The sequence below is a fragment of the Camelus ferus genome, chromosome 7, assembly GCF_009834535.1.
Source record: "Camelus ferus isolate YT-003-E chromosome 7, BCGSAC_Cfer_1.0, whole genome shotgun sequence".
Lineage (NCBI taxonomy): Eukaryota > Metazoa > Chordata > Mammalia > Artiodactyla > Camelidae > Camelus > Camelus ferus.
This window is the reverse complement of record NC_045702.1, coordinates 44169079-44194207: the sequence shown is the minus strand read 5'-3', so window position 1 is coordinate 44194207 and position 25129 is coordinate 44169079. Positions and strand designations below refer to the sequence as shown.

Sequence of the window (25129 nt, the reverse complement as noted above, 5' to 3'; positions counted from 1 at the left end):
GGCCTAAGAGTTTCAAACCCTAGATTTTGCTAGTAAAATGCTGACCAGTTTTGTACAATGGCCCCTTTTTAAATGTTGATAGGCTTTTTACAAGCACACCTCAGATGTCATGTTCTAAATAGAGCTCCAAGGCACATGAGAAATATAAAATGCTACAGAACCAATTTAGTTGTAGGTTTTTGAAACTCCCAATTATCACTGGCTCACTTTTGAGTACCTGCTCTTAGACTCTGCATTCTTCCTCAAACCCTGAAAACACAATAAAATAGGATCAACTGGGCAAGAAAAGAGGCACAGTGCAGAGCTGGGACTCATCACAGTAACTGAAATTTAAACACTTTTAAGTATAGAAGGTAATTTGCTGCATTGTAACCAAAGGTCAATGAACGCAGCTTTCATCAGCCAGTTTTATCTCATTTCCATTGGCTAGTTTCTTGACAATTATCACTTCACACAAAACTCAATGGGCTTGCATACAAACTGAAGCTGTGGAAATCTCACACCATGATTTTAGTTTAAGCTCCCTATTCACAAATTAAGATAAACCGAGATTGACTAAACCAGTTTTTGCGGGTTCAGTGGTCTTGACAAAATATGCCATGTTTTACCATGAGTTGAAAGGAATAGGTGGAGTGTTGAGAAAACTTTGGTTTTAGAAACTATACATTTTATTGTGGGGAACAAAGCTGTTAGGTGTCTGACCCATTACTGAAACATCAGTCTTCAGTTTATGTGAACAAGATATGGATCTAAATTGAGAACCAACTTCATCAAAGGGGCAGGGGAAGACAAATTGTCTCCAAGTATTTGTTGTGGGGTTTAAAGTCACAAACCTCGAGACCAATAGAACTGGACACTTAGGAACGATCAGTAATGTTTTACTCACTTATCTGACAGTTTGTATGTTTAAGTCTTTAACCTCTTGAAAGTACTTTCTTCTAGGCATCACTTACCCTCCTGAGTTCACCGTGAATTGGCCCAAATTAACATTCCATTTTGAATTGCTTAAAATAGTCTTACCTTCCTCAGCTACAGAAAATACTTACTCTTGGAATTGTTCATAAAATAACATCAGCTGAAAAATCAAAATCTGGTTCAACAACCAGATGGAGCTTATCCTTTCCCCATTAAAACCTTATTCCTTTTGGTAGCCATCAACAGGACATGTTGGAATATCCTCACAGGTGAAATAAAATCTATTATATGTGATCTCCAAGCAATGTAGACTGAACAAAAACATCTGGGTGTTTGGGTTCCATTTCAAGGCTAGCTCCAGACCAGCACTGACCTTTAGAATACAGGAAGTCAGACCAACTTCTAAAATTTCCAACTCACAACAGTCACCCTATGGAGTAATATTTTTAACAATTATTTTTCATTTACTTTTACTTTAAATAGCTGGAATCATTTCCCCCCTTCCCCATCATCTTCAAAGATCTGAATATATTCCTTTATTTGCAGTAACAGCAGTGTTGCATTAAGATCATATTCTGTGTATCACCCGAGAACATCATTTCCATACTTTAAAGACTGATTGTAATAAAAATAAGCCAAAATGCACATGTACTTTAGGTATAGTGTTTTCTACCTTCTGCAAAGGCGCACGCCCACACAGAATTAACAAGCTTTCATTCCTAGGGAACTGAAACATGATTCTTTCAAAAGCTTCCCTCAATTGGCTCTCAGTGCTTTTCAATATTTGACCCAAACAGGAGTTATAATCAAAGTTTAGACCAACTGACGTATTCATCCACCTAACTGGGCTACTGAAAACCACATAGAACCCGTTTCAAAACCTTTCACAAGAACAAATTCCAGGTACGGGAACCAGCCCCCATGATGACACGCAATGCTTGTCTTTTGGATCATATAAAAACCTCCCCTTCCCCACACCATGACAAGACAGCAACTTTCACACCCTGGTTATATTTTGAAGATTCTTTTGTCGCTTCAACTATGGGTGAAGGAAATAGCACCAACCTGCCAGTCCTGTCAGTAGGCCACTTCAGATGCAATTTTTTCCCAGCCCCAGTCAAGTTTTGTGATTCTTCAACCCTGAGCTTCAGCTATAATCACACAGCTAAGTTGCAGTTGTTGACCTATGAGTAACAAGTTTACCATGCTCTACGCTGCTCTAAATATTGGGGTAAATGTGTTAATGCAGCAGTAAAGGGTTAAGTCCAAGATAAAAACCGTTAAAATTCTTTAAAGTATTTCCTTTTAGAACAAAAATTTCCTTAAACCTCAATTTCTAAAATTAGCAGCTCAACACACAACATACACAAAATTATTCAACATCACCTACTATGTGTTTCAATAAACCATTTCAGCCGATCATGTATTAACAGATGTTTCCCCTCATTCGTGCTGGTGTTAAAGGCTATTTTGGCTTGTAATATACCAATTTGATTTGACTTCTTCCAAGTTCAACTTCTTGGTAGAGCTGGACATTTTTAAAACCTTAATTTTTTCCTAGTAAACCCACATCCAAGTTCATAGTTGATAATGGACAGTTACAATTTTAAAACAAAAAAGCTCATCTTCTGTTAGTCATTAGTCTGACTTACCTGTGATAGCCTTTGTTATCAAAACCAAAAGTTAGAACAAGTATGTTTACTATTATTTTTCTGGTTTCTTTCATTGTTTCAGGTTAACAATCCAAGTCAGAAAGTTGCTGCTTGCTATTTAATTGTATCCACCATGTCTAACCCTTTAATGACAACCACTTCATACTAAGTGTAAAACAAAAGAGCTAATTTACATTTGTGAAACTAATGACAGATTTTGTTTCAGTGCTCTGCATAGCCACTTAATTTAGACCACTCTAGCTGGTTAAAATCCATGATTTTAAAAACACCACCAGCAATGTTAAACATACAAAGCAAAGCCAGAAATCTGTAGCATTATTCAAACGCTGAATATACAATGTATAAAGAATGGCATTTTATTAGGGACAGCCAATAATGCCCACAATGCTTTTCTCATTTGTCTACCAATATTGAAAGGAAAATGGCAAGATGCATTGCTTTGTGAAACTGCTTTAAAATTCTAGGGGATGGCAATCCTTTAGACAGCTTAATGTTCATAGAACAAGATTCACACATTTTATGTGTAAACATTACACCAAGTATTTGAATACAAAAGTATTTATTTTATAAACTTTATATTTAAAATAGAATTTTAATCTGTCTACTCACAAAACCTAATTTAAAACATGATACATTTTCTCTCTAGCTGATTTGATGTTACTCTTTTACAAACAATGCTCAATTTGTAATTGTTTTATATTAAGAACCTGTACTAAATGAAGTCTGTTATTTTATCAGAAAACATTTCCCTTTAATCTTAAAAGAGTGCTTTTTTAAATGAAGGCACCAACAAGAACTACTTTCAGATGGTACAGAATTTCTTATTTCTTGAAGACTCTGTGGTTGACCACTTCTTCATTAGTTACCTGCAGCAAGACACCTTCCTGCCAAAGGAAAAAAAAAGTATCTGAAGAAGTTTATCATGTTTGTCCAAAGAACCTAAATAACTTCAGTGGTGGTCTTAGGATCAAAGAAGACTCACAGGTGCATACAGTAGAATATGCCCTGGTTATCACATTCCTGAAAAGGCAATAAAGCCAGGCAATCAATTAGACATCTAAGAAAGGAAATTTCAGCAGCCAACCTATATCTCTCCTATAGGGTAGGGGATTGGGAAAGAATTACATTTAAACCCATGTGTTTAGTACTGGATACATACAGGATTTATAATGTAGACACTTTATTCATAAATATAAGTTATCTGAAAATAGATTCAACCATCTTGCCCTACCTTCTCCTTAGCCTGATCCTGGATAAGAATGTAAAGCTAGAACCTTATCAAATAACAGAAGAACAAAATGTTTTTATTTTTAATAAAAACCCCCAGTTCACTCAAAATTCTTGATCCAAGAAATGTGAATACACAAGGGTGTAACGACTGGAAATTGCATGATTTATTGAACTTGCAGCCTAACTTTTACCTACCATTTTACTACCAACACCACTGAAGGAACCAAGAAAAGCTTTATTAATGATCACTTGGCTTGCCTCAGCTGTTGAAATGAAGCACTTTACAGTCTTTGTGGCAGCAGAATATACTTGTCCATGGTTCATATCAATGCTAAAATTCCAGCAGGGAAAAAAATGATATGTTAAGAACCTGAATCTTCATAGAAGGGGAGGGGGATGGGAAAGAAGGAAAAAAAGGGGGGAAAAAACAACCAAAATAATTTAAGTAAACGACAGATTGGAAAACAGGGTTTATAAAATTATTCTCTTGAGTTTATAAATTGTTAAACTCAATTTATAGCTATGTTAAACTACATGAGACCCACTATACTGAAAGACCATTGAAGAGTATTAGTTAATCTTTTGGGGAGGAAAATTAAGAAAGGAAAAGTAAATAAGATCTTACCTAAAGAAGTTTAACTGAAGCTTAGAACTATTTTGCTCTACACCCTCAGCTTTCGTTGGCATCCTTATAAACTACTGTAGTTAAAGCTTTGTAGAAACAGCACAGTTTCTTAAGACTGGCTGAACTTAGTAGTCGCCAAGAGTTCTCTTGTACTAGACCTGTATCCCTGAAGAGTACCTCGCTGGGGTTATTTCCTTTCCTTGCATTGAAGCAGCAGCATCTAAAAGATCTAAAAAGGTGTTTCTCCTTGCAGAGATATCCCTTAAGTTATCTAGGTAATTTAATCCTGATGAATTGCAGACAACACACTTATATCTGACCAGCATTTATCTTATACAAATATAACAACAGCTTTGCAATGGACCTTAATTATACTACCCACTCCTTAACTTATTTAAAATAAAAAGTCTATAATTACACAATTTCCTTTAGAATTATTTTATTAAATCATAAATGTACAACAGCTTCTTAACTCTACACACGCACTTAAATTTTTTTAAAGGAAAAACGTTATGTCTTATTACACCATGATCCTGGCTAATAGCTTTTCAAAACTTTGAGAAAAATCTTAAAAAAGGTTTCACATGTCACCTGAAACTTACAAATTTAACATTATCAAAGAAGGAATGCTTCTACACTCTTACAAAGACCACTAGAAAGAAACAACAATTAAAAAGCTAAGAAACTGTCTCAAAGGCATTTTTTTTTTACAATCCTTCCTCCACAGTAAGGTAATGTTATTAAATAATCCAATCCATTCACAAAATGGCTCTCTGCATCTGCTCTGGTGTCTTCTGCCATATCACTGCATATTTATGCATGACTGAGATAAGAGTTTCCTTAACATTGTTATTTCGATAACCTGAAGCTGTTCTGTTACCTCTGGGCTCTCATCCTCTCCTATTTATACAGTGAAGCCTGTTTCAACAGAAGTAAAGAGTAAAAAAAAAATAGGTTATGAAATTATCCATCTAACCAGATTTTAAGGAAAGATAACATGATCCTAAAAAGCTTTTAACTCCTGGCAGCTAGGTCTCCCAAGACAATAATAATGTGAAACTTAAAAGCTACTTACCCATGGCAAATAGGAAGAAGCTCAGTATCGGCTTCTCCCTCCATAACCCCCACTTCCTCCACTGCCTCCTGGACCATAATTTCCTAGAATGTTGAAACAAGAGAGAGCAAACTTACTTTAATTTCCCACAATAAGCCTAATTCTATAGCTGATTTTATTTTTATAGCCATACACTACAACAAGCAGATTATTTGACTAGTTAACCTAAGTATTCAGGAGATAAATTATCCAGATTCAGAGATACTACACTTTTGTCCTTTAAACTTGAAAACATTATACTGCTGCTTTTTTAAGGAATCTCTTCCATAATTACCTGAACTTAGATTGGTATTTTGTTTTTAAAAAGTGTACCAAGCATAAGCATAACTGGTCCTCTTAAAAATAACAATGGTTTGAACGAAAGCTCAGATTTACTAAATCTGCTTTCAAAGACAACTCATAAGACTCAAAAATGTGTATCACTTGCAATCCGCTCAGCAATTTAATTTGGCTCTCCCTTAATCAGCCAAAGGGGGAAAACACCCACTGAAAGTAGCTAATCCATTTTGCCACTGAAAATTCCACCTCCACCACAATCCCCCAATATATTTGTTTGCTGAAATATTTTACCCAAATTTATTCTTAGTAACACTGTGTATTTCATGGGAAGTGTTACACAAGCATAAATTAACAATGTTATCTTCCTTCAAGTCATGGAATACTAATTTTCAAATCATACAAATTTGAAGAATCTAATAAATTACCTCCACCATATGGTCCCCCCATGTTTCTGCTACCACCAAAGTTTCCACTCTTCATTGGACCGTAGTTAGAAGGTTGCTGGTTATAATTTCCAAAATCATTATAATTTCCACTTCCATAATTTCCTATAAAAAATTGGTCATTTTTGCACAATGAACCTCAACACAATCAAATATTAAACCAGTGATACACGTTAAGTATTTAGGACAAATCTCCCATAAAAATAAATCAGAACAAATGGAAAACACCTATCTACAGTTCTACAGTTTTTAAAGGCAACTATTGACAACAATGAAATGAAAAAAACCTCATGTGTTAAAAGTCATTAATTCCAATCCAAATTCCCACATAAAGGTTGCAGGTGAATTACCTCCTCCATAGTTGTCATAACCACCTCCGTAGCCCCCACCCTGGTTGCCATATCCAGGTCCTCCACCACCATATCCTCCTCTTCCTCCTCCATAACCAGGGCTACCTCCAAAATTGCCACCTATTATAAAATAAGCCTTTAAGTAATTACTTAGTATTTTCAATGCCATTTGAACTGTCTTATCAAACTCATTTCCAGCTTTCTGAAACACACATATTTATAAGTAAAATACTTGTTCTATAAAATCTCTAGAATAGCCTCAAGGGCAGATTCTGAATATCTCTCATTGATAAACAGTTGGGGGTGGGGATTACCTACCCATATCCAACTGGATAAAACCTTTAGAAACAAATACCTGTAACGCCACAGACCTCCCCTAATACTAAAGATATTAACGATTCTCTTGAAGATATCTTGAAATATTATTTATATTTTGTGTAAGGTTGCGGGGGGTGGGCAGATAAGGTGTATAGGCTAATGGGACAAAGTAGAAGTGCCACATCTTACTACTGGTCCAAAAGATTATTCCCAACTCATGTTTCCCTGTGAATTACAATTCTCTCAAATAAAATGCCCACCACCCTTCTCCTGAGTAGAAATGGGGGGGAGGACCAGAAATTAGCAAACTTGCATGTAATTCACAATCTTAAATTGGTAGTCTCAGATTACTTGCAACAAGCACAAAAACTAATCTTTATCATAAAACCAAATCAGTATTTGGATTTCAAAGCAAAGTTGGAAATAGTGAGATGTAGGAGTAACTTAGTCATGCCCAATGAGTGCAAAACCAGAAGTCAAGTCTATTATTTGGTCAGTTTTTAATGTCCCATTTCCTTCTTAGGACATTGGTCAGCAAGTATCAATCTTTTCTGTACTCCAACAGAACGTACACCTGATACATCACTTGATATTTAACAGTGGCTCACAACCTTAGCTAGACACAGGAGCACGCTTTTTAAAAAGTTCCCTTCAAGACTTATGGGACATTATCCTGGGGGACTTGTAAGAGCTAAGACAATGCAATGCTTACATGTTGATCTTGGTCATATCCACTGTTGTCTACTTTTTCAGAAAAAACACAGGATACAAAATATCACATGTCCAATTGTTTTGCTTGAGAAACAACCAGATATGACGGCATCTTAAAATTTCTCATTTAAAATCTACCCAATTGATTTTGCAAAGTATACTAACACCTACAAGTATACTTTTCTCGAGCTATACAACAGCTAAGATGAAAACTATGAAAAAAAAAACAAATAATTCAACCACCATCAGGTGATCACTTTATAAAAGGTTTTTTTTAAAATAAAGTAGAACATTAAGAAAAATCTCATGTACACTCAAAATGGACAACATGCACCAGTATGATTAAATCTAAAGACACATAAACCAAAATGTAGAAGAAACTGACCTCCAGGTCCTCCTCCATACCCATTATAGCCATCCCCAAATCCACGACCACTTCCATATCCATCTGTTAGGGACAGGAAAAGAAGATAATGATTATTTTACCGTGATTCAGGCTACTCATTTTTTACCCTCCTTTCGCCACCACCTTATGCTGTAGCACGTGTTACTCGCTTATTCTTAAAAAACAAACATTACTAACGGGTAGTTAAACCTCATCAGGGTAACTGCCTGATTTGGGGGCTTTGAACTTGCAAGCCTCATCTTAAAATATTCCATTTATTAATACATAGGAATGACACTGGAAAGGGGCAGTGATTTTCCTGTTGGCACTTCACTACAGTAATTAACATACATAAACTGTAAACCACAAAACTTAAAAAATATAAACCTTTTTTTCAAGTCTACAGGTGAAGGCTCTACAGGATTTCCGCCCACTACTCAGGAACATCTCATAAATGAGATGGTTGCAATGTCTTTTTAACTTTTAGACCACAAAAGCATCTCTACATTTGACCTTGATTAGTTACAAAACTAGGTAAGTAATCTCTTGCGCCTAACTGAATCAGAATATCCCACCAGAAGAGAGCCTACTGTAAAAAGTTTTAAGGATAACTTTTAAAAATTAGATTGGATTTCTCCAATAAAAACTTACTTACTGCTTTCAAGCACATTCACCCTTCTAAACTTAGAAAGAAGGTGGACTGACTTACCAGATCCTCCTCTAAAGTTACTTCCTGGTCCTGGTCCAAAATTTCCACCACCACCACGAGAATCTCCAAAACCAAAGTTGCCTACAATAAATACTCTGGTTAGTAACCAACACTGACACAGATGAATCTTAAGAATAAATGAAACTGAAGTTACCTCCTCTTCCACTTCTAGAACTTTGGACTTCCTGCATTTCTTGTCTAGACAAAGCCTTTCGCACTTCTGCATTATGACCATTGATGGTATGGTATTTCTGCACTGGAATGAAAAGTTCAGATTCCATGAATTCCCCATTCTATGCCGGCCAACTTAAAAGTTTACTTTTTACTTAAAACTTACTTGTGAGAGACCCACAACACTTAACATTTATAAGACACTTACACACAATCTTATCCACAGGATCATGGTCATCAAAAGTAACAAATCCAAAGCCTCTTTTCTTCCCAGACTGCCTGTCAGTAATTATCTCAATGGTATCAATTTTCCCATATTCTTCAAAGTAATCTCTAAGATGATGTTCCTCAGTATCTTCTTTAATTCCACCAACAAACAGCTTCTTCACAGTTACATGAGCCCCAGGCTTTCCAGATTCCTGAAAGAGAAAAAAAGTCACCCTGATAGAAGAACCCACAAACACAGATGGCTTCTACCTATGATCAAATACTAAGTAAGGCAACAGCTTATAAGAGCCTAGTCTTTGAAATAAGCTAGTCTTGAAAACTAAAAATACACAAACCCAACAAAGCTTTTGTAACTGAAAAACTCAGAGCTGAATACAAATAACTTTCAAAATTAACTTTCTAAACAGAATTTTCCTCAAATTACTTACTGTACAGTATGTATTTGCTCACCTCTCTTGCAACAGCACGTTTTGGCTCAACCACTCTCCCATCAATTGAATGAGGTCTTGCAGCCATGGCAGCATCAACCTCAGCCATGGATGAAAAAGTTACAAAACCAAATCCTCTTGATCTTTTGCTTGCAGGATCCCTCATTACCTTTAAATCCAAAGGGGTATGGTTACCATTTAATCTCAATACTTCACAGCATTTTAATATAATGAACATATTTAAAAGTGATTTTCTCCACCATTCACTTAACATCTTAAAACAGAGAAGCCCAACAGTTGAAGGACCACCCGTAAACACGTTCACATTTAACGTACCACACAGTCTGTAAGTTTTCCCCATTGCTCGTAGTAGTTCCTCAAACTTTCTTCTGTAGTTTCAAAGCTCAAGCCACCAATAAAGAGTTTACGGAATTGTTCCTTTTCTCTCTGCAAAGGAAAACATCATTTCAATTTTTATTTACATTTTCTCTTTGTATGCAGGAAATTAAATTCTTAAATATGAGGTGACCTGCTGGCAGAGTACCTTTTTCCTCTCCAAAGGAACAGTTTCTAAAGTTTTCTGGGGGGGAAAAAAAAAACTTACATCAAATTTAAACCATATGTTAAACTGCATATTAGTTGTGTTACACCAAAAAAATTGCCTCAGCTGAATTACACAAGTTTCAAAGTCATTAATGCTTGATCTAAATTTCCTTGACATTAAATTATTTTAAACAAATCTAATATCATTTAGTTAAAAACACTTTCTGAAGAAAAAGGAGCAAATTCATTCCCTGGTAACTGAAAAGTTAATGGACTCTTACAAAATCTGCATTCAATCCTACATTGTAGAACAGAGAAGTTAACTTTTGAATATTCATTTTAAATATACTTTTAAAACATAAAAACTGTTAGCTTCTTACTTATGCCCAATACTTGCCATTTTTTTCAGGATTCAGTATTTGAAAAGTGACATTTTCTCTTCAATGCTCCCTCTGGTGGTGATTGTAATGTAACTCAATGTTTTAAAAAATGTTAAGAACCTAGTTATGTTTGCCTACATTACATAGCCACATTGTCCATTAGAGAAAAACTTTAAATGTTCACTATATGTACTAAAATATCCTTAAAGTTTACTTCTGACCAAGGCAGAATGATTTTTGTGACCGTCTAAAGCTTAAAAAGTTTTAATGCAGCCGGGTTTTGGCATTTGGATGACAACACTGATATAATCTTAATTGTTACTGAGCTAAAAAAGCAGTAAAAGACACTATAATCATCTCACTTTTCAAAAACCATAGAAACATTTCAATGATCACTGTGACTACCCAATAGCTACATAGTATTACCACTTACACTTCATGTTGAACTTAGTGGCCTTCTGGCAAATTACACTGTATAAACATTTTTACAAGTGAAAAGAAAAACTCTGGGCTGAAATCTCAATCCTTATAAACCAGCGAGTAACTAAACTGCATTCCAGCTCTGCATTTTGCACTCAGTTAAAGGCTGAGTTTCAAGTTACTAGGTTTTCAGTTGACTAAGTTAAAAAGCCAAAAATAATCAAAAACGAAAATTATTCTTAATTTCCTCGACCAAATGCTATAAACATAATATAAAAGGAATGATCACATGTAATTTTTGAGACAGCAGGTATTTTATCCCCTGCAAATAACATTGCAACTCTCAACCCACAATTATACTGAAGGTTCTCCCTCCATGCATCTATCTTCTCCCAACAAGTCAAAAAATAGATGAGCAATTCAGAGACTGTTTTGCAGTTAACTTTTCAAGATTCTCAATATTTAAAATAACATGCCCGAACTAGTTCCTGAGACATTTTTACTCCTCTGACAAATTTTTATAACAATCTGTTAAAACGGTTACATTTAAGTTTTTAAGCAAATTTTACTTACTCCAAATAGTCAATAAAAAGGCCTTTTAAAACCCAAATAAAGAGATTTCAAAGACATCTACAACAAATTTTACAAATCACTAACAAAAGGCAAAAACTCGTTACTTACCTCAGTTTTTTTCCAAACTTACCCGCTGTCCACTATCGATTACAAAGTTATTTAATAAGCGTGCTTAGGGTCAAAGAAAATACCCAGGTAGACCCCCTTCGCTTGACACTTTATGCTTATCAATGTAATCATCAACCATGATTGCAAACATAAATGAGAAAAGCAAGTGACAAAGTTCAAACACATAGTGGCCCAGCCTAAAACAGTTTCGTATACAGTAATACACGCATTTAAGGACTGAGCCACGTTTTAACCAGAGTACAATTAAAGTCATCTTTATTTCACTTTCATCATAATTTCTAGCTTATCACTTACAAAGATCCGTGGCCTTGTAGAATAAAGATTAAATTTCCCAGTAAAAACAGTATTTTAAAAAACGAATGCATTTTACGATTCGAAAGGAATCCACGAAAATAAAGGATTCGAACCGGAATACCGGCCCCGTAAAGACCTCTTTACCCATGGCCTCCCACATAGTTGGTAGTAGTCTGATCGCTCCAAATTTTGCTTTTTCATTTCTAAAGTTTCCTACGTTCCAACTGCCTTTTTAATCACCCCAGACCCAGAAAAAATCGTTACTCAGAAAGGGGGGGGGGGCAGAAAACAAAATGTTTCCTTTATACTATGGCTCGCCTTAAAACCCGGCCCGACTCCCTAAAGCATTTGTTTTACCTCTTCTTAAGCCGTGAGAACCAGTCCCGGAGCCCCCCGCCCCCCCCGCCCTTCGGTGTGGCTCCTGAACGCAATGGCGCCATTTCATCGAGGGGACGGGAGCGAGCCTCTAATGAGGTGCGCAGGACTTTAAAGATCCAAGCTCACAAAATACTCGGAATCCACCTCGAAACGGCATGAAAACAGCCCGAAAAGGAAAAAACATAGTTAACCACTTCTACTTTATCTCAAACGGGTCAAACTAGTTGAATTTAGAGAGTTAAAAGGAAAACGCTGCGAGGAAGGAGAGAAATGAAAATGGCGGCCGCCAAATCCGGTTCCCGGGAGGGGGGGGAGGGGAAGCTCCGCAGCCTCGCTCGCGAGGACCCGAAGCCCGCCGAAACGCTCAAACGCCGGGACGCCGGGGCCCCCAAACCGGCGTGCTGTGAAAGGGGAGTAAAAATTCCCGCCTCCGCGCCCCACTTTCACTAAAGCAGGGCTGCGTCCTGCCATGTGGAAGTCCCCCATCCCCCACCCCCAGCAAAGGGAAATGGCGCCGGGAGGCTGAGGGTGGGGATGGCGCTATACAACCAGGCCTCCGCTAACAACCCCTCCTCAAAAACATCCCGAGACCAACCGCTTCTGAAGTGGCCCCATTTCGCTGCCTCTCTCCCAGAGGCAGGCGGCCGACTTCCAATAAGGCGCCAACGGCCTCGCCATGCCCTTTCCAACAACTCATTGATTTCAAACCCGTTACCTCCATCGCGGACTCAGTCGCTTCAGCCCGATTTCCCGCAGCCGAGCGAGATGAGAGAGATCTCCGCGGACGAACACGAACCGGACTCGTCCTGGCGCTGTAGTGAGAACTGCCGCTGCTCGAGAAACAACACCGCTAGGAGCACCTCCACTCCGGACCCCGCGCTGCTGCTACTGCCGCTAGAGCCGCTGCCGCCGCTTTTCTAGAACCTTCCCCCCGACTAACGCGTCTTCCCCTACGTCAGGCCGTTACGTAAACGCCCTAACCGCCGCCAATGGCGGGAACGCTCTACGCCCTCCTTACGCCAAGTGCGTGCCCCTCCCCGCCTTGAGGCCAACAGTGGTATTAGACGCCACTTGCGTATAAGGGCTCTGTGAATTGCGGAAGGCTCGAGTCCTGCATATCTGTGTGTCTCGGAATTGGGTCCAGCCCCCGCCTTAGCGCAGGGCAGGTGAGAAACGGTCGCGCAGTTTGAAATTAACGCTGTCGGGAGGAGCTTAATCCTCAACCCTAAGGCCCAGCCCCTCAACCCGGGAGGTGGTCCTTACGGCAACACTGTGATAATCTCCCCTTGGCCCAGGTTCTCCAGGTATAAAAAAAAGTCTGTTGTCTCCTCCTGCGTTTTCCCTCCCCCACCGTCTCCCTCTTGCGCTGAGGACTGACTCGGCCCCTTCCAGAAACACCCGAAGCGACCTGTAGTCCACAAATAATTAACTTAACACTCCACCAACCTAACAGTGGCCAGCGCCTTAAGGGTCGACCTATAGGGTTCAGGAGAGGTCTGAAGAAGGTAGCCGAAAGGGCACTCGTTCTTGGTTCCCGATTTCTCCAGCTCCCCGCCCAAACGTTAGGAGGCACGCAACCCAGGGGCGAGGAAGTGGGCGGAGTCTGGTTTTGGCGCCAGCCGCTACTGCTGCAAAGCAGAAACGCCTCCGCTAAGGAGACTCTTGTCACGGTCCTCGCCCCTCCTCTCTCCCCCCCCTCGTGGGACCACCAGGCGCCACGGCGCGGACGGTAAGTGCCGTTGTCGCCGCCGCCTCCTCCCTCCGCCCTTCTCCACCCGCCCCCCGGACCCGGGCTCCCGGCGGGCACAGCGCGGCCCGCGGTCCCTCCCCCCGCGGGGCGCGCGCCCGTCCCGCCCCTTGCAGCCGCCCGTCGTGGGCGGTGCCACCTGCCCCCCTCCCCCCGGCGGCGGCCCCGCGCGCAGCTCCCCAGCCCCCTCCCCCTCGGATGTGGCTCGAGCTTGAGGCGCGCAGGGCCGGAGACGCCGCAGACTCGGGACGTGGAGCAGCTCGGAGGCGGTGAAGTCTGTGTCTTTCTTTCTCTCTAGCTTTCACTCGGTGGTGTTGCTTAAGATGCCACATGCGCCCCAGAGAAACCCCAGTTCCCCGCTTCCCATCCTTTCCCGCCCGACCCCGAGTCGGGAGCTGGTGGGAAGGAAAGGAGAGGCGAAAGGAGACCCCGCGACAGGCCTGGCCCTGGGCCGGTGCCTGTAGTTGGTTAAGGGGTCGAGACTGTTCTCGACAAGGTTGAGAGCTATGGCGACAGCCGCCTTAATTTAGACAAAGCGTATTTCTTTTCTCCCTTCCCCCATCCCAGACCTAGATGAGGGGCCCACCTCCCCCTCCCGGCCTTGGTGGGCGACTCGGGCCTCCAGGGAGGGCGGTGCATTCTCCCGCATCCGCGAGACCCGATTTCGGGAGACTGCGGCGGGCGCTCCGTTACGTGGCCGCCCCAGGGTTGGGGGAGGCCCGGGCCCCGTGGCGCAGTGCCCTTGAGCCCCCGCGCAGCGGCCTTTGTTTCTCCCCGCGGATGCGCTGACCACGAGGCCCGCGCTCCCGTGTGGGGGGCGGGGGCCGGGCGCTAAGGCCTCGTTAAGCCGGGTAGAGCCTGAGGTTTAAGGGGAGCGGAAGAACGTGCAGAAACAGGTGATTTGTTTTCAGAAGTGGCACAAAATGGGACTGGAGCATCTCGGTGTGTTTTGCCTTTAGTTTTCTAACTAGTGATTGGAAAGAGGGAGGTTTCTAAGACGAAACCGAGTTGTGATTACATAGGCGCTTCTTGGGACTGTTAAAAGATACAGAGGAAAAATTCAAAATAATTTTTTGTTGTGATCCTTTAGGCAATTGTTTGATTTGGAACCAAAATATTTGGCCATTTCTTAAAAATGCTAAATACAGTATAAATGGGATTTGGATTGTAAAAACACTTGTCTACTGTTTATTACCCTATAAAGCTTTCTCGGGTACCAGTTTCCCCAGTAAGGTTTTCTAGATACACGTGGTTACAACACATATATTCTCAGACGTGTATCACTAATTTACGCAGAAATTCAAATCTGCTTCTCTTTGGATTGGTATACATGTTTGATAACGAGCTCCTAGGTGGGGGTTGGAATGCAAACTAAACTTGTTTGCTACCTTTTTTGTGTCTTGCAAACTTCTTTTTTAACTGTCATGCGTTTTTCTAGTAATAGCTCTTCAAGTCTGCAATAAAAAATGGCCTCCAATAAAACTACATTGGTAAGTTAATGAAAACCTAAAAATATGTAAGGATCTAACTCAAACTTTTTTTCCAAAAATTATAACTTTGCATCTCTGTGGTTGAAAAATATACATCCCTACAGTTATTATGGAAAGAGTTAGGGGCAGAGGCAAAACTATTACTTTGAGATACTTACTGATTTGGCTTGTGTCTTAATTCATTTAAGAAACCTATTCTTGGGAGGATATCACAATATGAATTTTACTAAGTGTTTTTATCTTGAAATAAAGATACACCAATGTTAGGTGACATAGAGGAATGTTAACAAGCATAGACATACAGAACAATAAAGCTCTTGTTGATTGGTATACTATTCCTAAATCACTTTACTGAATTCTAAAGAAAGCAAGTATTTTCACTATTGCCCAGGTTAAAGAATGGGTACCTTGCACACTTAGATTGAGACAAGTCATTGAATCTTTCAAATTACTTTGGTCACTATCATATTTCAAGCTTGCTTATTCTAAAATACAGAAGGGCCTTTAAATCATTGCAGTGTGTTGTTGTTGTTGTTTTAATATAATACACAAACTGAAAAAAAAAAATCACACATGTCCACAAAAGAAGACTGGATCTTTTGAGGAATTAAATTTTTTCTCTCCAGAAGTTTCTTAAACCCACAGTTTGCATTCTTAGGCTTCTTTAAAAGTTCTACAAATACGCATTCGCACAAAATACAAGTGTGTATTCAGCCGTGTTAAGTTATAAGTTTCAGCATAACCACTGGAATAATCACATAAAAATTGTGAAATTCAAAGTTATGGTTCTCACAGTATTTAATTCTAACACATTCTGTTAATTGCAAGTATATAAAGGTGTTAACGTCTAAGTAAAGTAGAACGTTTGGTTTTGGTTTGTATATTCTCTTCTTGGGTTTCAACACTAAAAAGGGCAAATTGGTGATTTTTAATTTGTTCCATCATTAGGTTGCACTTTTTAAGTCAAATATACTGGGAAACATTGAAATAAGACATAAAAAGCCTGTCTGATGAGTCTCATAAATTATTCCCATCAAAGCCATCAATGGAAAAAGCACAAAGCATCTTCTGTGCTCCCTCAGGATTGAACTGTCCTTCAAATTCCATAATCAGTAAGCCAAAGTGTAGATAATTAAATTGGCTTTACAGTCCCAGTATCCTCAAAGTATTGAATGGGGAAGAACTTAGCTGTCCATGAGGATCCTGGATATAGATAAAGAAAGCAAACAGATTCTTCTAAAACAATTCTTTTGCATATAGTTTTCAGTAGCTAAGATTCCATTTTAAAGTAATTTTGCTAATGAGATAATGTGTACTGTAATTTAAATGGAAAAGTGGGTGGGTTTTCTTTTAAAAAGGAAAAGATGAGCATTTGAAACTAGCTTATGAATGGCATAGTAGTAAATACTGCATTTTTTTCTCTTTCATTTTCTGTTTATTTTTGTCATCTTCTTCTGTTAGCCTCATTCACGGATATAGTTATTTTGTTTTTCATTTGGGATTGGTATTTAATAAGCTTTTGTCTACAGCAATTTTGCTTTGCTCTTCCCACTACTATGCCTACCTCCTTGTACTGTACAGAGGCAGAAAGCTATTTAACTGAGTGCAGTACCCAAGTATCAACTAATGAAAGTTGTAAGGCCTGACTTGGAGATGATGGTATCCAACAAAATGAGATGTTTCATTTTAAAATGAACATAACGTGTTCCCCATTAGTCTCTTTTAATTAACCATTTCAGCTTTTTGAAAATTTATCCATTTTCAATCCTTATAACCAGTCTGTTTTGAGTTACCAGAAAATAGGTTGAGCTTGGTATCCTGCTCTCTCAAATAGTGTTCTACCAAAAAAAAAAAAAACACCTAGCCTAAAAACTTGTTTAAAGTGAGTTTCATTTGCTATCAGTTTAGATTCTTTCTCTTGAAAAACCAAGAAAGAAGGATTTTTTTCACACTGGAGAATTAAAATGATCCAGTATTTTGTCCTCTTGAAGTGACAACATTCTAGGTTTGTTCCAAGTGGTCAGAAATATTATCTACAAAGATTATGGGAATATGATCTTGTCCTTTTTAACCTATACATGGTCTCCTTGGTTGACCCTGCAATTAATATCAGGATTCTGAACCAGGTTTTCATTCTGTAGTTATCTTTTTTTCTGTATTGTTGAGGCTTTTTTTTTTTTTAACAGTGTTTGTTTGAATTGGGAAAGGGGGTCTTAGTGTTTGAGGGCTGTAGTTTTAATGGGTCTGTGATTCACTTAAAATCTGTCACTGCTAGTTACTCCCCTCTGTATCATTCTCTAACAACTCCTAGTTGTTTGTTGCTGTATTGTAGTTAAAATGAGTGAAAACGCTACTAAATTTGGTCTTGTAGACTATATAAAAATAAGACCAGGAAAAGATAAAAGAGTTCTCCAAATAATGTTTTTAATTTTATTATCTCACTGAAGGATGGTGGGTGATAGGTTTGATCTAAACCCACAGTATCAAGCATTTTTTAAAAAATTTTATTGGTTATCAACTTTTATCTTTTCAAAAGGTGTCTGCCTTAGGATACATAAGTGAAAATTCAGGTGGGGGAGAATATAGCTCAATGGTAGACTGCATGCTTAGCATGCACCAGGTCCTGGGTTCAAGCCCCAGTACCTCCATTAAATAAATAAGTAAATAAATAAGTCTAATTATCTCTCCCCAAAACAAAAAGAAACAAACAAAAATAAAAATTTTGGTGTTGAATGCAACAATAATATAAGGAATTTAGCCTTTAAACTGTACTTAAAAATTTTAAAAGTTTCTTAAATCTCTTTTTTGTTTTAGCAAAAAATGGGAAAGAAACAGAATGGAAAGAGTAAAAAAGTCGAAGAGGCAGAGCCTGAGGAATTTGTGGTGGAAAAAGTGTTGGACCGTCGTGTAGTGAATGGGAAGGTGGAGTATTTCCTGAAGTGGAAGGGATTTACAGAGTAAGAAATCTCAGTGCTTTTATCATACATTTAACTGCACTTAATACTTAAAATTTGTTTAGTCTGAGATGTTTTTATCAGTTTTCCCATAAGTTCTTTAAAGACACCTTTATTTAATCCAGGGTTATCTTGTTTGAGATCTACTTAAAAAGAGCCCAGTGTTTGGCCTACAGTTGTAACCTAGCATGTTTGAGACTGGTTGATTACCTTGGAGAGTCAAATTTATAGAATTATAGAGTGCAGTTTACTTTTTAATGTAGTTGGATACTGTACCAATGAGAATATACCTAATCTACATTATTTCCTTATGTAACAGAGGACATTAAAAAATATTGAAGCTTGCTAATGTATACTGGTTGGTTTTATGCAGAAGTGCTCATAATCCAGGTATCCAGGTCCTACACTTGGTTTACTGTATTGTAATCTCTAAGAAGTAGAGCCTGGGCATTTTTTAAGCTCCCTGGTTCCTCCTGTTCCTTGATAACTAATTGCTCTCATAATCACTTTTTAATGCTACTGTTCTGTGAATAACTTACATGCAGAAATTATACTCAAACATGTTTATTGTGTACAATCTACTTGGATTCTTCTGTCTTACACCACAAAAACAGCAAGGCTCCATGGACAGTGACTATTGAAAATGGATAGGTGGAGATGGACAACAATTTTCTGAGCATGGTGGAGATGGAGTATGATAGTCAAATAATTAGGCTTCAAGTATCTCTTACCTACTACTCTCACCATTCACATTTAAAGCTATCTTCATAGCAATTTGGGAATTATGAGTTGAATAGAAGATTCAGGTTTCTCTCTCCTTCTAGGACCCTTAGTTGACCTTAAGTATATAAGTTCATAATTTACCACGAGAAAAAAAAAATTCCTACGTTAAGGAGAATCAAGCAAGATAAATCAGTTATTTTAAATAAGATTTCACCAGTTTGCCAAAGAATTGATTACTTTCATATGGCAAGTTTTTTTCCTTCACATGAGATACTAAAAAATGTTTGTCTCTACATCCTACCCATCAGAACACTAGGAAACTCTTACCTCTTTCTCTGCACAGTTAAGGTCACTAGTATGATTGAGAACCTGCTATGTGAAGTATAATCTATTAGGTAATATATGATAAAAATAACACTGCAGAATGGAGGTTTCACTTCAGTTCTTTTGTCCTCCTCCACCTTCTTAATTTAGGTTTGCCAATTTTGGAGTCTCAGAGTATCAACAGACTAAGTTGTAAACAGAGGTTAACAGCTTCCCAGCCTCTCTAAAATGGTTAATTTCATTCTGTCTAGTTCTATAAAAGTTTTTTGGATCAGAGCACACAAAGTTAGCAAGCTTGTCGCTAGTGTGGGATGACCTTACTTTCACATTTTGTAATTGATATTCATTTTCTTTCCAGCCCTTCTGAAAAACACATGTAAGTGGTCATCTTGGTCTTGTATTATATCAAGGATTGGCAAAACTTTTTCCCCTAAAGAGTCATACAGTAAATACTTTGAGCTTGGTGGGCTGTAGGTTTCTGTCACAGTTGCTTAACTCTGCAAATGTAGTACACAAGCAGCAACAGACAGTACATTAAACAAATGAACATGGCTGTGTTCTAATAGGTAACACTTTGTTTATGGGTCCTAAAGTTCAATTTCATAATGATTTTTATTTTGAAATTTTTCCCAACCAATTAAAAATGTTAAAAACTTTTTTTTAAAATTTTTAAAAAATTTTTGTGGGGGACTAGTTAAGGGGGGTTGTTTTTTACAGAGGTACTGGGATTGAACCTAGGACCTTGTGCATGCTAAGCACATACTCTACCACTGAGCTATACCCTCTCCTCCTGTAAAAAAAAAAAAAATTCTTAGTTTGCCTGCCATACAGAAGGCTGGATGTGACTTGGGTTTCCAACCCATTTTAATGTAATTTTCCAATTTGAGCACCAGCAGAAATTGAAAATGCTGTCTCAACATTTGAGAATGCCTCTGAATTATTATGATTTAAAACATAGTATTGGTGGTCTCAACTCTGGACACAATCTGATAAAGTAAATTGAGGTGAGAACCAGGAATCCACATTTTTTAAAAAAGGCTCTTCCAGAGAAATTCTGAAGTGAGTTGTCTGCATAACTTGGAAAAATATCTCATTATCCTTCTGGAGTCAGGTTCATTAATTACTTGGAGATAATAAAGAAGATTGCCCACTTAGCAGGGACTGTGTAAATACAAAAAAGTGTAAGAGTCTCTCAAAAGAATGTGGGAGGTAGGGAGGAATGGTTAATATCTGCAGTGGAACTGGATGATAGTGATGACCATGTTTAATTGAATGAACTTTTTTTTTTTAACTGAACACAGTGCTGACAATACTTGGGAACCTGAAGAAAATTTAGATTGTCCAGAGTTAATTGAAGCATTTCTTAATTCTCAAAAAGCTGGTAAAGAAAAAGATGGAACAAAAAGAAAATCTTTATCTGACAGTGAATCTGATGATAGCAAATCAAAGAAGAAAAGAGATGCTGTAAGTATAAAATATTTTTCAGCAGACTCACTTTTTCTAAAAGGATGGCTTGATTTTTAAAATACTTTTTAAAACTCAGGTACTTTTAAAATATCATTTAAAAGCCTTTTAAAAATACTTAATATTTAGGACAGCAAGGATAGGCATGATTTAGCCTACACTGTAAATGTTCAGTAAGTGCTTATACCACTTAAAATTGTGCTAGTATTATTTTAGGTAGATTCATAGAATTGTTGTGCTAGTGTTATTTTGGGTAGGTTGATAGATTTGACTTCTGATCAATCTTCTCTGACCTAAGACCAGCCGTCTTGAATATTAACACCGTAAAATTAGATTATTGAAATCCCTTATAATACTATGAAAATTTTACATAGCACGTTTTGATTATAGATCGTTAGTGATACTAACCAAAATTTTGGCATGTGATCCTTAATATTGGCAAACAATATTTTGAAGTATATAATCTTTGATAATAATTTACTAATTTTTTATTGGCATGAATTGATATAGTTGGTTCATTCACTACGTGTGTATTCTGAACCAGTCTTTGCTTCACTGATTTCTCTGTGGCTTTGGGCAAATCACATAACTCCTTGCTTCTACCCTCAACTTCAAAACAGAGTATACTTGCCCTGCCTTCTGGCCTAGCATGGCAATTTGGGGAAAAGCCCTGGGTCAGAATTATATCTAGGCTTGGGGACTAAATATATACAATACATATTTATTGATAAGGACTTTGGATTTTAAATTTTATTGTTTAAAATAGATGCTAAGTACTTTACAGATAGTCCATTAAATCTTCATGACAACTCTATTAAGATTATAGGTATTATCCTCATTTTTACAGATGGGAAACAGAGAGGTTGGCTACAAATTTGGTTCTGGATGCTTTAGCAGCCAAAGCAAAAAGGTAATAATGTTAAAAATCAGTGTATGTAAATTGAAAGTCAACCACATGCTCAATATAAGCACTGTTTAATAACAATAGTTATCCTGTATTGAGCCCTTGTAATGTGCCAAGGAGTGTTTTAAATAACTTAATTAGCATTTCATGTGCTTTGAAATGTATGAAACAGTAATAATTATTCCTATTTTATAGATAATGAACCTGAACTATAAAGATATTAACTTGCCCAAAGCCACACAGCTAGTAAAGGTTAGAGCCATCGTTCTAACCTAGACAGTCTGACTCCGGAGCTTGAGATAATGATGTAAAAGTCTCATAGGGAGAAAGGATTTGTTTTTTGTGCGTATATGGTTTTTGGGGGGAGATGTGATAGTTAGATTTATTTGTTTATTAATGGAGAAACTGGGGATTGAACCCAGGACCTTGTGCATGCTTAGCATGCACTCTACCACTGAGCTATATCCTCCCCTAAGGATTTGTTATCTAAGCAGTTCTAAATTTTTTTTTTTTGGCTTCAGGTCCCCTTTACACTCTTAAGAAATAATTGATCACAGGAACTTTTATTTATATGGATTATAACTGTCAATACCAACTGCATTAGAAATTAAAATAGAAATTTATAAAATTTGTATATTCAGCTAAGAAGGACAGAAACCTGTTGCATGTTATTCATAACTTTCTATGAAAAATAACTGAGAAGAGTAGCATTTTACATTTTTGCAAATCTTGTCAATGTCTGACTTAAGACAGTTCTACTTAATATTTGATTTGCAGTGGTACGTTGTTTGGTGGAGGTATGTGAAGACAAAGTCACAGATACATGAAAAGAGATCTTCCAGATAAACAGACACACTGAAAGGTCTTGGGGACCTCCCAGGGGTCCTCAGACCACACTTTTAAGGTTTATACTAAGTATTTTATAAGGTCTCCTGTAATTAAGATTGATACAATTCTAATTAGTCTGAGTTTAAAAGTTTTTACTGTTTTGCTGTTTATACATTGTGTGTGCTTTAAAAAAATTATTTAGACTAATGCCTAGAAGTAATTTGAAATACTAACTTTGAAAAATTTATGATTATGAATTAAGAGTTACCAGGGGAAAAAAAGAGATTAGGTTTTTTCTGTAGTCCCTTAGTTCTGCCTTTTGATGTCTTTGAATGAAGAAAGTTTTGTCTGTTTTCTTATGATTCAGAATATTTTTAGACATCCAGATTTGTTTTTTCTACTTGTAAGGTTAATGGGAATTAGTACGTGTTTTAGTACTATATATGGGCTCTTGCTCTAGTCATTTCTGTTTCGCAATTGGAAGGTTTATTTAAAAGTTATGTATTATGAAAACAAATTGGAAGTTACTATTATTAGTATGCCCTATGGAAAAACATATGGAAACATTTATGTAAATGATCATTCAACTTCCTCTAAACAGGCTGATAAACCAAGAGGCTTTGCCAGAGGTCTTGATCCAGAACGAATAATTGGTGCCACAGATAGCAGTGGAGAATTAATGTTTCTCATGAAATGGTAAGTGTGAGGTGATTGCTGTTATATTTTAAACTAAGAATAAATATTTTTTTAATTTGAATTTTTAAAAAATGTATCTAAGTTTTATAGTTTCTATTGTTAGGTAGAGAGTAATAATCTGCTGATAGGATGATTCTAGTTACTTTTGCTAATGATGTTTTAAAGCAAAGCTTGGCAAACCGTGGCCTGTTTTAGGAAATGAAATTTTATTGGAACACAGCCACAAGTAACCACATAACCCTCTTGAAAGCACTTAAATATTTTCTTGACTGAATTATGATCTCTTAAATGAATGATTATCAGTTGACAAAAAAAGCAGTTTAGACTTTTTGACCGAATATTTTTTTCCTCACAACAGGAAGGATTCAGATGAGGCGGACTTGGTGCTGGCAAAAGAGGCAAATATGAAGTGTCCTCAAATTGTAATTGCTTTTTATGAAGAGAGACTAACTTGGCATTCTTGTCCAGAGGATGAAGCTCAATAATTGTTTGCGTTGCTTTTTATATATATTTATATATATATAAAATCTGGGTCTTGGTTTTTTTGATTTATTAGTGTGAAGAAATAACTATTCTAATGAAAATCAAGTTTGATATGTTCGTTTTGAAGTAGTATTGGGAAGTTGTTGGGGGGGTTTTTTTGCATTCTATAGCACTGGTTACTTTGAACAAATAAAAGCTTTCTGTAGTTGCTTCCTTTAGCAGAAAAAAAGATTTGATACCATGGTATATTACTTCCTCTGCATTAGGGAACAGCTTTTCTAAATGTTGGGGGAAATCCCCAGTCATTACTCAATCAATTTACATTTAACTCATATGCCTAAGGACCATTCTTGGTTTTTTGTGCATATATACATAAAATACATATGTAAATGGCTTTCTTTTCATTCTTTTTGTTTGTTTGGTTTTAATACATTTACCAAAACAAACAGTATTTCACAACTGTGGATAAGCCCATGTTTCTAGGAGTCCATCATTTTGAGCAATCTAATAAATCACTTCAAGTTAAGATGAAAATTTTTGGAAGTCTTAACTTTTCAAATTAGATAAATAATTTTCTAATTAATTGGACAGTTTAAATAGAATGTAAACGATTTAAATTGGACAGTTTTTTAAAGCAGCCATATCAGAATCTGTATCCATGTCTGTAGTCATATAAATGCAATTTTATATGCAAAACCCCTGAAAGAAAAGTTTTATCACTACTGACAACCTCCCCATCATCCAAATGAAAAAATTAGACAAATTCTGTTGTGTTTTAATTAGCCAAGCAAGACTTAGTTAAATGGACATTTAAGGGTTCCTTCTGGTGAACCGTTCCTTTACAGGAAATTGAAGTCCCTGTGCTATATTTACTGAAAGCTCGTGATTCATGGAATGTGTAAGACTTGTTCATGGAAACGTAATCAGATGGTTAGAGACGTTGGCAATTTAGGATCTGCAGGAATAAATGAGTGAACAGACTTCTGTAATCTAAACTCTTGACCTGCATGTTTTTTCTTTACTCTAACCCATTCCTTACATTGTAGGCTCAGTCTTCTCAGTATTTGGGCTACTGGTTCAGCAGAAGCCAGGAAAAACAGTAACTTTGTAGTAATCAGAATGTTATTCAACTGTATATTGTTTACTTTATTGTAAATACTGGTGAACAGTGGTCAATAAATAGTTTTATATTCCTCTATGTGATTAGACTTTTTTTCGTC

At 37.4% G+C, this 25129-nt stretch overlaps 2 protein-coding genes across 17 annotated transcripts; one reads left to right on the top strand and one right to left on the bottom strand.

The window, feature by feature from the left end:
- Positions 1–2928: 2928 nt before the first annotated feature.
- On the bottom strand, positions 2929–13245 carry HNRNPA2B1 (heterogeneous nuclear ribonucleoprotein A2/B1). Of its 11 annotated transcripts, XR_004321455.1 has the most exons (14): positions 13012–13243; positions 10124–10159; positions 9916–10026; positions 9602–9748; positions 9132–9342; positions 8907–9008; positions 8753–8833; positions 8044–8106; positions 6630–6749; positions 6262–6384; positions 5519–5601; positions 4444–4672; positions 4014–4149; positions 2929–3472 (listed from the first exon to the last, which is right to left on the bottom strand). XR_004321455.1 is itself a non-coding variant. In XM_014551495.2 (12 exons), exons 1-11 carry the CDS (start codon positions 13015–13017, stop codon positions 5540–5542), a joined length of 1062 nt encoding a protein of 353 aa, XP_014406981.1. In that variant the 5' UTR covers positions 13018–13243; the 3' UTR covers positions 3131–3472; positions 5519–5539. The 11 variants fall into 11 exon arrangements, 8 of the variants coding, with proteins under 8 accessions (XP_014406981.1, XP_032339722.1, XP_006175748.1 ...); XR_001364807.2 differs by lacking the exon at positions 4444–4672 and having other exon boundaries at positions 3131–3472; XR_004321456.1 differs by lacking the exon at positions 4444–4672 and having other exon boundaries at positions 3131–3472; positions 4077–4149.
- Positions 13246–13711: 466 nt separating this feature from the next.
- CBX3 (chromobox 3) lies at positions 13712–25107 on the top strand. 6 transcript variants are annotated; one of them, XM_032483835.1, is made up of 8 exons: positions 13716–14025; positions 15482–15533; positions 18348–18490; positions 19893–19910; positions 20836–20998; positions 21846–21908; positions 23332–23426; positions 23785–25107. In XM_032483835.1, the coding sequence occupies exons 2-8, from the start codon at positions 15510–15512 to the stop codon at positions 23909–23911; spliced, it is 633 nt and encodes a 210-aa protein (XP_032339726.1). In that variant the 5' UTR covers positions 13716–14025; positions 15482–15509; the 3' UTR covers positions 23912–25107. The 6 variants fall into 6 exon arrangements, with proteins under 6 accessions (XP_032339727.1, XP_032339726.1, XP_032339725.1 ...); XM_032483834.1 differs by lacking the exon at positions 13716–14025 and adding an exon at positions 14161–14317; XM_032483836.1 differs by lacking the exon at positions 15482–15533 and having other exon boundaries at positions 13712–14025.
- Positions 25108–25129: the final 22 nt, after the last annotated feature.